Here is a 13,089-nt window from a genome sequence, read left to right as displayed (position 1 = left end):
CTACTGCCCACCCCCCCTTCCCCCCGCACTGGCTGCTGGCTTCCCTCCTCTCCTGGCAGCTGATGCTTGATGTTTTAGGGTGAACGGGGGAAGGGGGCCAGTAAATAAGTAATTTACTGACCCCCTTCCCTTTCTGAATGAATACAGTGAGTGATCGGTAGTGTGTGTGTGTTTGAGCTTTAGGGTGCGCACTCTAATGCAATAGGCTGCGCACACCTATGTGTGGGGCTTAACGTTGACTTGGTAGAAACCAAGGCCCCATGTACTGCCATAATCATATATTATAGGGAAGATCTGGAGAGATAAATGGATCAATGCGAAGGCCAACAGAGGATCTTGTAGGCACCATGGACACTGTCTTGATCCTAAAACTTTTAAGGCCAGTTGAGTTTAACAGTAAAACTTTGCTTTCGGTTAATTCTGAGCATACTCTTTAAGTCGTACATCTTGTGATTAAGCCTGATGAAGGGAAGCAGCCCCTTACTTACTTGCACACAGCGCATACAAAACAACGAGGATGATAGGTTTTTCCCAGCGCAGAGACCACCTCCCCTTCAATGAACTCATCGCAGCTGAAGCATCTGGTGCCATACAGCCTCTGATAGTCCTGAGTACAAACGTAATCTCCTTGACGCACAAAGAATCCTCCCTGGGCCAGGTCACATCCGCAGACTGAAAGAAAAGAAATAATAACATTACTTCCCGAACAAAACATTTCAAATCAAATTCAGATCCACAGCAATCTATGGAAGGAGATTAAAAAGAAACACCTCAATCTAGCCACAGCTTCAGCGTGGAAATCTAAGCACAGGTATCCAAGTGCAGTAAACAGTAAAAATCAAAGTGAAGGTTATCCTGGCTGCACTTAGGTTAAATGGCATGTAAAGATGGCACCAATACAACCCAGGCGACAGTACATTGTGATAATCTGTCACATCAAATCTGTGCATGGTCCGTAAACTCAATTCAGACTGGCGGCCATAGATTACAGCACATCACTGGCACTTATTGTTCGATATTACCTGTTATTTATGTATATTACCTATTGTAAGTGTTTGTAAAAGTCTACCTTGAAAAGAAACATATAAGCAAAATTAACCACTTAAGCCCCGGACCAATATGCTGCTAAATGCCCAGAGGCGTTTTTACAATTCGGCACTGCGTCGCTTTAACAGACAATAGCTCGGTCGTGCGACGTGGCTCCCAAACAAAATGTACGTCCTTTTCTTCCCCACAAATAGAGCTTTATTTTGATGGTATTTGATCGCCTCTGCGATTTTTATTTTTTGCGCTAAAAATAAAAATAGAGCGACATTTTTGAAAAAAAAAAAAAATTTATTCAGCCACATGTCTTTAGTAAAAAAAAAAATCGCAATAAAATTTTTTTTAGCTACCTAGCGGCAAAAGTGACACCAATACAGCGATCAGAAAAATGATCGCTTAGTGACACTGGCAATAGGGGGTGAAAGGGTTAACTAGGGCGGTGATCAAGGGGTTAAAACTTTATTAGGGGGGGTACGGGGCTACCCTGAACCTAACACTAACTGCCTGTCACACTAACTGTCACACTGACACTAAATGCAGTGATCAGTACATATATGATCACTGCATTCAGTGACAGTGTGACAGGGGGCTGATCTGAAGGGGTTAATGTGCCTATGTGTGTGGTGTCAGTGTAGTGTTGGTGCGACTTACTGTGATGTCTTCTCTCCTCTCGGCGGTTTGAAAATACCGCCGAGAGGAGAGCTGCATCACTTCCTCTGCCAGTGTTTACATTTTACAGGCAGAGGAAGTGACACGGCGGGACACGACGGGATTGGCCGAGAGCGATCACGAGGGGGTGGACAGAAACGAACAGCCGCCCCCTCAAGACGGATCGTTCCCCGAGGTAAGCCGCCCGCCGCACGCAGCGGAGGGGGTCCTGATCGGACCCCCGACCCGCTAGAAGGCAGGGACGTATATATACGTCCTTCTGCCTGTACGTGCCATTCTGTGGACGTAAATAGGCGTGCGGCAGGCGTTAAGTGGTTAAAGGGGTTGTAAAGGTGGAAAAAAAATTCCCTAAATAGCTTCCTTTACCTTAGTGCAGTCCTCCTTTACTTACCTCATCGTTCGATTTTGCTTTTAAATGTCCTTATTTCTTCTGAGAAATCCTCACTTCCTGTTCTTCTGTCTGTAACTCCACACAGTAATGCAAGGCTCTCCCTGGTGTGGAGAAAGCCTCTTGAGGGGAGGAGGGGGCGAGCAGGAGTGTCAGGACGCCCACTAACACACAGCTCCTTTCTCTATCTGCAAAGTAGAGAGCGTCCTGACTTGCCTACTCGCCCCCTCAAGAGGCTTTCTCCACACCAGGGAGAAAGCCTTGCATTACTGTGTGGAGTTACAGACAGAAGAACAGGAAGTGAGGATTTCTCAGAAGAAATAAGGACATTTAAAAGCAAAATGGAAGGATGAGGTTAGTGAAGGAGGACTGCACTAAGGTTAAGGAAGCTATTTAGGGAAAAAATCTTTTACCTTTACAAACCCTTTAAGGTAGTGTAATTATGATCCAAGAGCAAATACATCTCAGTAACATTAAAGTATACCTAAAAGCAAAACCTTATTTTGGTTTTAGATGGAGTTGGGAAAGATTAGCTCCCCTGCCAAGTTTCATTTCTGGAAAGATTCTCCCCTCTGTTTGCCCTGTGACTATTGTGATGAGTTGTCTCAAGAATAAGAAGGTAGATTTTTGCCAGCCAGATTTTTGCCAGGTGTTTTTTTTTTAGCTGCCCCTGAACTCTCCTCTGTTATCTTATCAGTACATGTACACAGGGTGATTTATAGTCGTTTTTTTGGGCATTTTAGAAGCATTTTTTGGAAAGTAAAAAAAAATGCGTTCAGGACGGATGTTTAGAGGCATTTGAAATCCAAATACCTGTAACAGCTTGTAAATGCGTGTGAACACGGTAATTCGTGTTTAGCTGCGTTTCGTCTACGGGCGTTTTTCATTTTTGACTATTTGAAAAAAAAAAATGCAAACGCAGCTATACTTGGCAAAACTTGGCATGTAAGCGTGAAAAAACTGACTTTTTTAAACGCCGGTTACTATCTCTCAAGTTATACCGTTCAGGAGAGGTTTTAAAACGTCCCGTGTACATTAAAGGGGTTGTAAAGGTTAGTTTTTTATTTTCTAAATAGGTTCCTTTAAGCTAGTGCATTGTTGGTTCACTTACCTTTTCCTTAGATTTCCCTTCTAAATGTTTTTTTTTCTTTGTCTAAATTAAGTAAGGCTCCATGTACACAGGACGTTTTTTACAACTGCTCCTAAATGATTAAACTTGACAGATAGTAACTCACATTTAAAACGTCAGTTTTGCCACGTTTAAATGCCGCGTTTAGAGGCGTTTTGCTGCGTAAATGGCCAAAAACGAAAAACGCCTATATAAACGAAACGCTGCTAAACACAGGTTTGGCATCTGAAATGTGGAAATCTTCTGCGTCTGAACCTATTTTTTTGCTTTCAAAGAAACGCTGTTAAACGCAACTGCCAAACAGATAAATTATTATCTGAGGAGATGAAAATGGACAGCTTGAAAAAAAGTCTGGAGGGGTAATATTCTCAGAGTGAGAGAAGGGAAAGGCCAGCAATATTATTAATAACTACGGGAAAATGGATTCCAGATTATCCCATGGACTCCCTTAAGCCTCGTACACACGATCAGTCCATCTGATAAGAACGGTCTGAAGGACCGATGTCATCGGTTAACCGATGAAGCTGACTGATGGTCCGTCGCGCCCACACACCATCGGTTAAATAACCGATCGCGTCAGAACGCGGTGACGTAAAACACAACGACGTGCTGAAAAAAATGAAGTTCAATGCTTCCAAGCATGCGTCGACTTGATTCTGAGCATGCGTGGATTTTTAACCGATGGTTGTGCCTACTAACGATCGGTTTTGACCTATCGGTTAGGAATCCATCAATTAAATTTAACGCAAGTTGGCTTTTTTTTAACCGATGGTTAAATTACCTATGGGGCCCACACACGAACGGTTTTGACCTATGAAAACGGCCCATCAGACTGTTGTCCTCTGTTTAACCTATCGTGTGCACGAGGCCTGAGGTGAGCAATAGGATGGGATGTGAAGTACCGAAAAAGGAAAATTTAGAACCCTGCTGTAGGAAACTGCCTGAATATACGGCACTGATTGTTTTCATTGAAAATATAGGGGAATTCCACTGAGGGGAATAAAATAATAGATGGAAACAGGGATACCATATGCCATACCTGTGCCATGCTATGAAGAACAAACTACTAAAATATTTGAGACTGATTCCTGTAGATGAGGAAGTTAAGAAATCCCAAAAGAGAGAAAGGGGATAGGGCTTGTAAATAATCAAACATCATAAGGAGTAGAAACCCAATAATGGGAAGAAACAATTAAGAGGAATGCAGGAATACATTGGATAGGATGTTTAAGGACAGCTTTCTATCCATGTGCAAAAATACCCAAGTGATCCTAGCAATAAAGACACTGATGCGACTGATGTGACTCGTACACACGACCGGTTTTCCTGACAAGAAAACTGCCATTTTTTAGATTGGTCGGGAAAAACGTTTGTGTATACGCTCCATAGCAGTTTTTCCAATGAGAAAACTGCCCGCAAAAAAATTAGAACCTGCTCTATTTTTTCCCGTTGTGTTTCCCGTCAGCCTTTTTCTCGTCGCGAAAAAACGGTCGTGTGTATGCTTTTCCAAGGGGGAAAAACGTGCATGCTCAGAATCAAGTGTAAGACGGGAGCGCTCGTTCTGGTAAAACTAGCGTTTGTAATGGAGATATCACATTCATCACGCCGTAACAGACTGAAAAACACAAAGAGTGAAAAGCGCAAAAAAATCTCTCACCAAACTTTTACTAAAACGAGGATCAGCAAAAGCAGCACAAAGGGTGGCACCATTTGAATGAAATGAATGTCCCCTTTATAGTGCCGTTGTACATGATGAACGTCACTGCACTTTGGTCAAGCGTTTTTTTGACTGAACGTGTGTATGCAAGGCAGGCTTGAGAGGAATCACGTTGGGAAAAACGTTGGGTTTTGGCATGTCAGGAAAACCGGTTGTGTGTACAGGACATAAGAAGCGGCGCGCACGGGGAATGCACATAAATGGACGTCCAGGGACGTCCACCCGGCAGTTGAGAGCCGCGCTGTGGACGTCTTTCGTCTACAGCACGGGTCTCAAGTGGTTAATAAAGATGGTTTTAGGTGGAGAACATTACACGCACAGAGATGGTTTTCATGTACATTTTGCTGTGCAGCTGCTTGGGAAGTGACCTGAATCTCCCACACAGGTCGAGTCTGAATTTATAAATTTGTTTCCAGACAGAGTCTGACCCACCCCAGTATTTCTGAATTCTGGACAATGATCAGAATGATAATGTGAAATAATCTGAAATTCCCTTTCACTGGGAATGGATCCATATAAACACTGGATCTACCTGCCAGCAAAATATTTTGTATCCAAAGGGATATTGCGTTTCCACAATCAGGCAAGAAACATGTACGTTGGCTCAGTGGTTAGCACTGCTACCATGCCGAAATCCTAGTCTCAATTCTCCACTCTGCAAAGGATTTCATTACACAACCCAAAGAAAAGCTAGAGTGTATGTACATATGGTGATAGGAGGATCATGCAATTGTAAGCTCCTGGGACTGACTGCAGGGATAGTGTGCATGCTTGTTTATACCCAGTTCATTTTTGTCACTATGGCAGTACTACTGAAATTGACCTTATTTATACATTTTATCATGCTGTGTGTGTGTGTGTATGGTATATATATATATATATATATATATATATATATATATATATATATATATATATATATATATATATATATATATATATATATATATAGTGGAACCTGGGATTACAAGCATAATCCGTTCCAGGAGAATGCTCGTAATCCAAAGAACTCACATATCAAAGCGAGTTTCCCCATTGAAGTCAATGGAAACGAAAATAATTAGTTACGCATTTACTTCAATGGCATGCAATACCGCATGTGGCCATTGGTAGGGAGAGCCTCGGAAACCCCCGGACAGCTTGGAAGACCTCGGCAAACGTCGGAAATGCTCGGGAACGGAGTATTTTATTTTATTTTTTTAAGCATTTACGAACAGCTCTCCCCCACCTCAGGCCAAACGCGGTACTGCACACCGCTTTGGCCTGAATCATGCTAGTTTTGCGAGACAACACTCCCAAACCGAGTTAGGATATTTCAAAATCCAGTGCTCGTTTTGCGAAACCCTCGTTAACTGCGTTACTCGCAACCTGAGGTTCCATTGTATGTATATATATATATATACAGTGAGGGAAAAATGTATTTGCTCCCCTGCTGATTTTGTACATTTCCCCACTGACACAGAAATGATCAGTCTGTAATATTAATGGCAGGTTTATTTTAACAGTGAGATAAAGAATAACAACAAAAATATCCAGAAAAACACATTTCACAAAAGCTATAAATTGATTTGCATTTTAATGAGTGAAATAATCAGTCAGCAAGATTTCTGGCTCCCAAATGTTTTCTATACAGGTAACAACCTGAGATTAGGAGCACTCTCTTAAAGGGAGTGCTCCTAATCTCAGCTTGTTACCTGTATAAAAGACACTTGTCCACAGAAGCAATCAATCAGTTTCCAATCTCTCCACCATGGCCAAGACCAAAGAGTTGTCAAAGGATGTCAGGGGCAAGATTGTAGACCTACACAAGGCTGGAATGGGCTACAAGGCCATTGCCAAGCAGCTTGGTGAGAGGGTGACAACATTTGGTGCGATTATTCACTAATGGAAGAAACACAAAATAACTGTCAATCTCCCTCGGTCTGGGGCTTCATGCAAGATCTCACCTTGTGGAGTTTCAATGATCATCAGAATGGTAAGGAACTACAAGGGAGAATCTTGACAATGATCTCAAGGCAGCTGGGACCATAGTCACCAAGAAAACAATTGGTAACACACTACGCCATGAAGAACTGAAATCCTGCTGCGCCCGCAAGGTCCCCCTGCTCAAGGAAAGCACATGTACTGGCCCGTCTGAATCATTCAGATGTTCATTTTAAAACTTCAGAGGAGAACTGGGTGAAAGTGTTGTGATCAGATGAGACCAAAATTGAGCTCTTTGGCATCAACTCAACTCGCTGTGTTTGTAGGCGGAAGAATGTTGCCTATGACCCCAAGAACACTATTCTTACAGTCAAACATGGTGGTAGACACATTATGCTTTGGGGGGTGTTTTTCTGCTAAAGGGACAGGACATCTTCAGAAGTGGCTCAAGAAGAAGCACGTTAAGGTTCTGGAGTGGCCTTGCCAGTCTCCAGACCTTAATCCTATAGAAAATATGTGGAGGGAGCTGATGGTTCGAGTTACCAAACATCAGCCTCAAAACCTTAATGACTTGGTGGATCTTCAAAGAGGAGTGGGACAAAATCCCTCCTGAGTTGTGTGCAAACCTGCTGGCCAACTACAAGAAACGTCTGAGCACCAAGTAAAACACGTGAATTTGTGTTTTAAACTTTATCGTACCCAGGATTTCTACTAGACTCTTGTTTGGACAGATTTAAGTGTGTTATTACTAAGAATTACAGGTCTACAATATAAAACGCCAAATTTCTATGTAAAACAATGTACCGCTTTGAGACGCAAAAATCTGACATAACCATACCACCAGGGAGGCTACAGACGAAGCTCGGTGTGGGTCTACCTAGACCAAATGTGGGTAATGGATGCTCCACTGAGTACAATACACACTGGACTAACTGAGGTCTATGCCAGAGGACTGAGGGACCATGAGCTCAAAGGTCATCAGCTACACTGGAAGTGCTATGAAATAGGTGTATCTAGATGTTGGAAACCAACAAAAATGCACTGAAAGTGTGCTGCTGCATTCTTCAAGGAGTCCGATAGAAATGGATACATCCCTATGAACAGCTGCCACCATCCGAAATGGAAGGCCAATATTCCGAAAGGACAACTGCTTAGGCTCAGAAGGAATTGTGACTCGGACGATGATTACAACAGGCAAGCCCAAACCATTGTGGGCAGATTCAAAGAAAAGGGGTATGCACCTGAAAGCCTGGAAAAATTACAAACTCAAATTTCTCAAAGAGATGGCAAAGACCTTCTTAAAGCGGGAGTTCACCCATTTATGAAATTTTTTTTTTTCTCCCATAAGGTTCCTGCTCGTTCGGTCTAGGGGAATCGGCTATTTGTAGTAAAATATGAGCTGTACTTACCCGTTTTCGAGCTGCATCTTCTTCCGTCGCTTCCGGGTATGGGTCTTCGGGAGCGGGCGTTCCTTCTTGATTGACAGTCTTCCGAGAGGCTTCCGACGGTCGCATCCATCGCGTCACTCGTAGCCGAAAGAAGCCGAACGTCGGTGCGGCTCTATACTGCGCCTGCGCACCGACGTTCGGCTTCTTTCGGAAAATCGTGACGCGATGGATGCGACCGTCGGAAGCCTCTCGGAAGACTGTCAATCAAGAAGGAACGCCCATTCCCGAAGCCCATACCCGGAAGCGACGGAGAGGATGCATCTCGTAAACGGGTAAGTACTGCACATATTTTAAAATAAATAGCCGATTCCCCTAGTAAAAACGAGCAGGAATCTAAGGGGGAAAAGTGCCCTCTAAGGGTGAACCCCCGCTTTAAGCAGAAAACACCAGTAGGTCAAGGCCGAAACCAGTGCTCTTTCATTACAGGGTTCAATTCCCAATATAAGGAATTTGAACATATCCTTAAAAAGTATTGGCCCATCCTGAAGGAGGACTGTACACTATCAAAAATTCTTCCCAACAGACCTTCATTCATTTACAGGAAGGCACCTACCCTTAGACATCACTTGGTACACAATGTCATCAACCCCCCTAAACAAGTTGAGATATGTCCAGACCTTAAAGGGTTTTTTAAGTGTCAAAGATGCTTAGCATGCAGAGCCAGTAAACCCCAACCCCGGAGAAAAACCGAGTTTAGATCCAGAAATGACCAGAAAGTATATAAGATCCGAAACCTTATCACATGTAACACCACCCATGTTACATATGCCATCGAATGCCCTTGCCATTTGCAGTATATAGGTAGAACCACCAGAGAGCTGCGTATCAGGATAAGAGAACACATTAACCTGATTAGGAAAGGGTCCTCTAAACATCATCTGTACAGGCACTTTGAACAGTTCCACCAGAAGGACCCCTCAGGCCTTATATTCTATGGTATAGACAGCATTAAAGACAACTGGAGGGGAGGGAATAAAGAAATAGCCGTCTCGCAAAACGAAACGAGCTGGATATACCGATTGGGAACATTGGTGCCACATGGGCTCAATGTAGACATAGATCTAAATTGTTTCCTAGCTAACCCATAACCCTCAGCTGCCTTCTGGGGCACTTATATATATACATGTCATATCCCCCAACCATACTTGATAGTTGTTCCCTTATCTTCCACAATAACCAGCTGTCTTTTGGGACAACTTTATAGATATCAGCTGTCTTCTGGGACATTTACTTATGTCATATCTCTTTTCCCCTTTCATGATTAACAGTTTTCACACTCTTCTTTTATAGATATTACTGTTTGCACATGTAGCATGACCACTATGCTCACGCCCTTAGAGGCCATACTTTCACATACTCACGGGAGTGCCTATTCCCGTTTCTGGGGTACCAGGCCACTTAGAGATTTATCCACGTAGGGCTCTCTATGCCCGTATTATTATTTCTTAGGTTTGTGCACACATAGAATATGGCTGTCATGTATTCTACATGTCAGCAACATACTATATATGATTCTAAAGCTGGATACATAGAGGTAACACATAGCCCCTTCCGGCCACATTTATAATGTACACTTATATTTTATTCAATCCTTATACCATGTGGTATTTACCACTAGGATTATATACACATTCTATATACGGTTATACCTATTTCAATATTTCTTCACACATTTGAGGTGTGCACACTAGTCACTTTGTATTTAGAGACCGTATCCATGAGTATATATGGATCTTTGCTAGTTCCCTGGTAACATCTAAACATAACTCATTAACTCTTCCACATTAGCCTGGGAGTTTTTTTTGTACATTTTAGTTTTTTGTACACTATGGTAACTTATGACTTTATGATCAAGTAGAGGGGTATCTACCAATCTTCCTTAAATGACCCTCTTCTCTATACTAACATTATGATTTTATATCTCTCAATATCACCCCTTATAACCTGAACATATCCCCACTTATGACCCTATGGGACAGACCTGATCTTACCACAATGGTATTTCTCTTACTGTAGCAGATGTTATCAGCTGTGTCAGTTGGTTTTAAAACATATATGTTACTTTATTATGCTTTTGTTATGTTTAGTTAAGTTCCTTTTATGGGACACGCCGTGCCGCAGATTTACAAGTCCCAGGGTATACCCAGTATTGTACTCACAATAGTGGCGTCCTTTAGGGTAATACTACTGGCTTAGCCCCTAGGGGTGGGAGGATCGTAGCGGCCCGGCGACTCCCATAAATTCGATGAGCTGACGTGACACTGACAAGCCTCCGAGGACGAATCAGAAATTCGAAACGTACGTCAGGCTGCGTCACGTGCTACGTCACTTCCGGGTGAACGTCGGGTGGTTCGGCTGGAACGCAAGCCATACACCTAGACAGCACACGCTGTCGTGCATACTAGCCAGGTGACGGTACCTAACGCCGGCTACTAGCAGCCACTTGAGCCGTTACTTTGCAGACAACGGCCCCCCCTTTTTATTTCATACTAGTTTTTAACTTGCATATTTTTATTTAGTGTCTTTTTTCCCTGCACACTCCGTTATCGGAGCTACATGTGGACTCTGGCATAGGTACACCTGCTGCAGCAGCCAGTCTCACTGCAGGTTATGTCATATTGTTTATTTTAAATAAATACTTTAGAATTTTTGACTACATTCTCTGGTCATACTTTATCACACTATTGGAGCCCCTGGTTTTGTTCCCTTTGAGGAATTAAGGCAGCAAAGCCGTGGAAGCATTGGAAGCCTGAAATCCATTTGAAGGAAGGAGGAAAAATTGGAGCAGAGGAACGTCTATAAGACCCGGCAATACGTGCTTGTTACCCCAAGAGGGGACCTTTATCTGGTGAGTGGGGAACCTGGAGGGGAGCAACCGGGAGCACGTCGGAGTGTGATATAGGAGCACCTCTTTTTCACCAGCCAGATCCCTTTACTGGACTCCAATTGCCTCATCAAGAGTTCTACATTCTCACACTATCTCCTTTTGGAAATTCATAGACACTATATACAATTGTTCCTTACAGGCTGCCAGCTATCTGCATCTTTCTCCATAAAACATTTTCCTGCGCAGATCACAGGGTGGACTGGTATTATGCAATATCACTGCATGTGATATCCATGTAACTGTGTTTTTTGGCTATTATTCATTTTTGGCCTATTTAGTTATTTTTATTTTCATTTCCATATATAACTCTTGCTGGACTATTATTGGAACCACCACCGGGTTCATACTGTTTGTTTTTTAATAGCACTTGTTGCAATCTGTGTATGTTTATATATTGGTGTCTGTATACTGTATTGTGATAGCCGTCACATATAGAGTTATATCAGTTCAGGCACCCCACTGTTCAGCAGCACACTTTCAGTGCATTTTTGTTGGTTTCCAACATCTAGATACACCTATTTCATAGCACTTCCAGTGTAGCTGATGACCTTTGAGCTCATGGTCCCTCAGCCCTCTGGCATTGTGGGACTACCAGCATAGACCTCAGTTAGTCTAGTGTGTATTGTACTCAGTGGAGCATCCATTACCCACATTTGGTCTAGGTAGACCCACACCGGGATCATATAGGTGTAGAAATACACTCAGGCAGCGCCATCATTCCTATCCATTTTATATATTTTTCATTTCATCCTGTCCTCTAGGGGACAGTTTTCTAGGAAGGCAGCATATACCTCTGATATCCCAGCGCAGGTTTCTTTACACGTACTACAGACGAAGCTATTGGTTAGCTGGCTCATCTTTTCTATTATGGACTTTGATTACTGTCGCTGGCGTTTTTGAGCGTTATTCGGCGTTTTGCTAACATAGAGTTCAGTTTATGGGCTTTAAAAAAAAAAGCCAAAACGCCAATAAACTGCAGTTTTATCAGCTTCAGTGTGCATGGAGCCTAATAGCCTATGTGCCCATGCACACCTGGGCGTTTTTTTAGTGTTAATGAGCTTTGGAGTTTATTGGCTTTTTTCTGAATGCCCAAAATTTGCGTTCAAAGTGGCGTTTTTTGGCTGGGAAAAACGCAAAAAACGCAAACTGCCGGAAAATGCTCTAAAACGCTCAAAAACGCAGGCGCCAGCGTTTATTAGCGTTTTTTTATCCATTTAAAAAAAAAAAAAGCTACACTGAAAAACGCTGATTAAAGCTATTGCAAAAACGCTAAAAAACGGCTCCCTGCAAAGCTACTGGCGTTTTTTTTTAATAGCTTTTATCAGCTTCAGTGTGCATGGAGCCTAATACAGTACACTTTGGTTTATCTAACAAATAAAACAAAGTAATAGCTTGCTTACATCACAAATTTGAAAGCAAAGATATCAAAATATCCCAATATATTATTTTCTCAGATCCCAGAATCAAAATGAATCTGTGATAATCGTTTCTAGAGGGAACCATTATCCCCTTTCCTTTTTTATCTAGTACAACTCTAGAGAGGATTTATAAATTATCTGAATGGTAGTTGAGAAAATATATATGGATATTGTTGCTCTCAGTATATGGAGTGGCCACCAGGTGATATCAGCATTGTCATGTGTTGCAGTAAGCATGAAAGGATAAAACAGAAAAACATACTTGTCAGATAGGTTCTCACATTGTAAGCGACCTATGGCCTTCTCGCTAATAATTTCTATTGTTAAAGTGGTCTTCAGAGACTATCAGTACATTGATGACATATGGCAGCACAGTAGGTTTCCCTGCTGTATAAACTCCCATGATGATTAGTAGGTCTCTGTAATGTCAACTCTAACAACAGCCTAAGCTCATGCACAGGTGCTG

The 13,089-nt window shown here is 42.4% G+C and overlaps 1 protein-coding gene across 7 annotated transcripts in view; it reads right to left on the bottom strand.

The window, feature by feature from the left end:
• Window positions 1-13,089, bottom strand: part of ABLIM2 (actin binding LIM protein family member 2) — a 278,087-nt gene that overhangs the window by 159,058 nt on the left and 105,940 nt on the right. For all 7 annotated transcript variants that reach the window (XM_040335371.1, XM_040335372.1, XM_040335370.1 and 4 more), the window contains exon 3: window positions 489-672. In XM_040335371.1, coding sequence (XP_040191305.1) covers window positions 489-672 — 184 coding nt within the window. The remainder of the gene's footprint in view (window positions 1-488; window positions 673-13,089) is intronic.

The sequence above is a fragment of the Rana temporaria genome, chromosome 1 (genome assembly GCF_905171775.1).
Source record: "Rana temporaria chromosome 1, aRanTem1.1, whole genome shotgun sequence".
NCBI lineage: Eukaryota > Metazoa > Chordata > Amphibia > Anura > Ranidae > Rana > Rana temporaria.
Note: the sequence above shows the minus strand (reverse complement) of the source record. Positions and strands in the feature narration are given on the sequence as shown.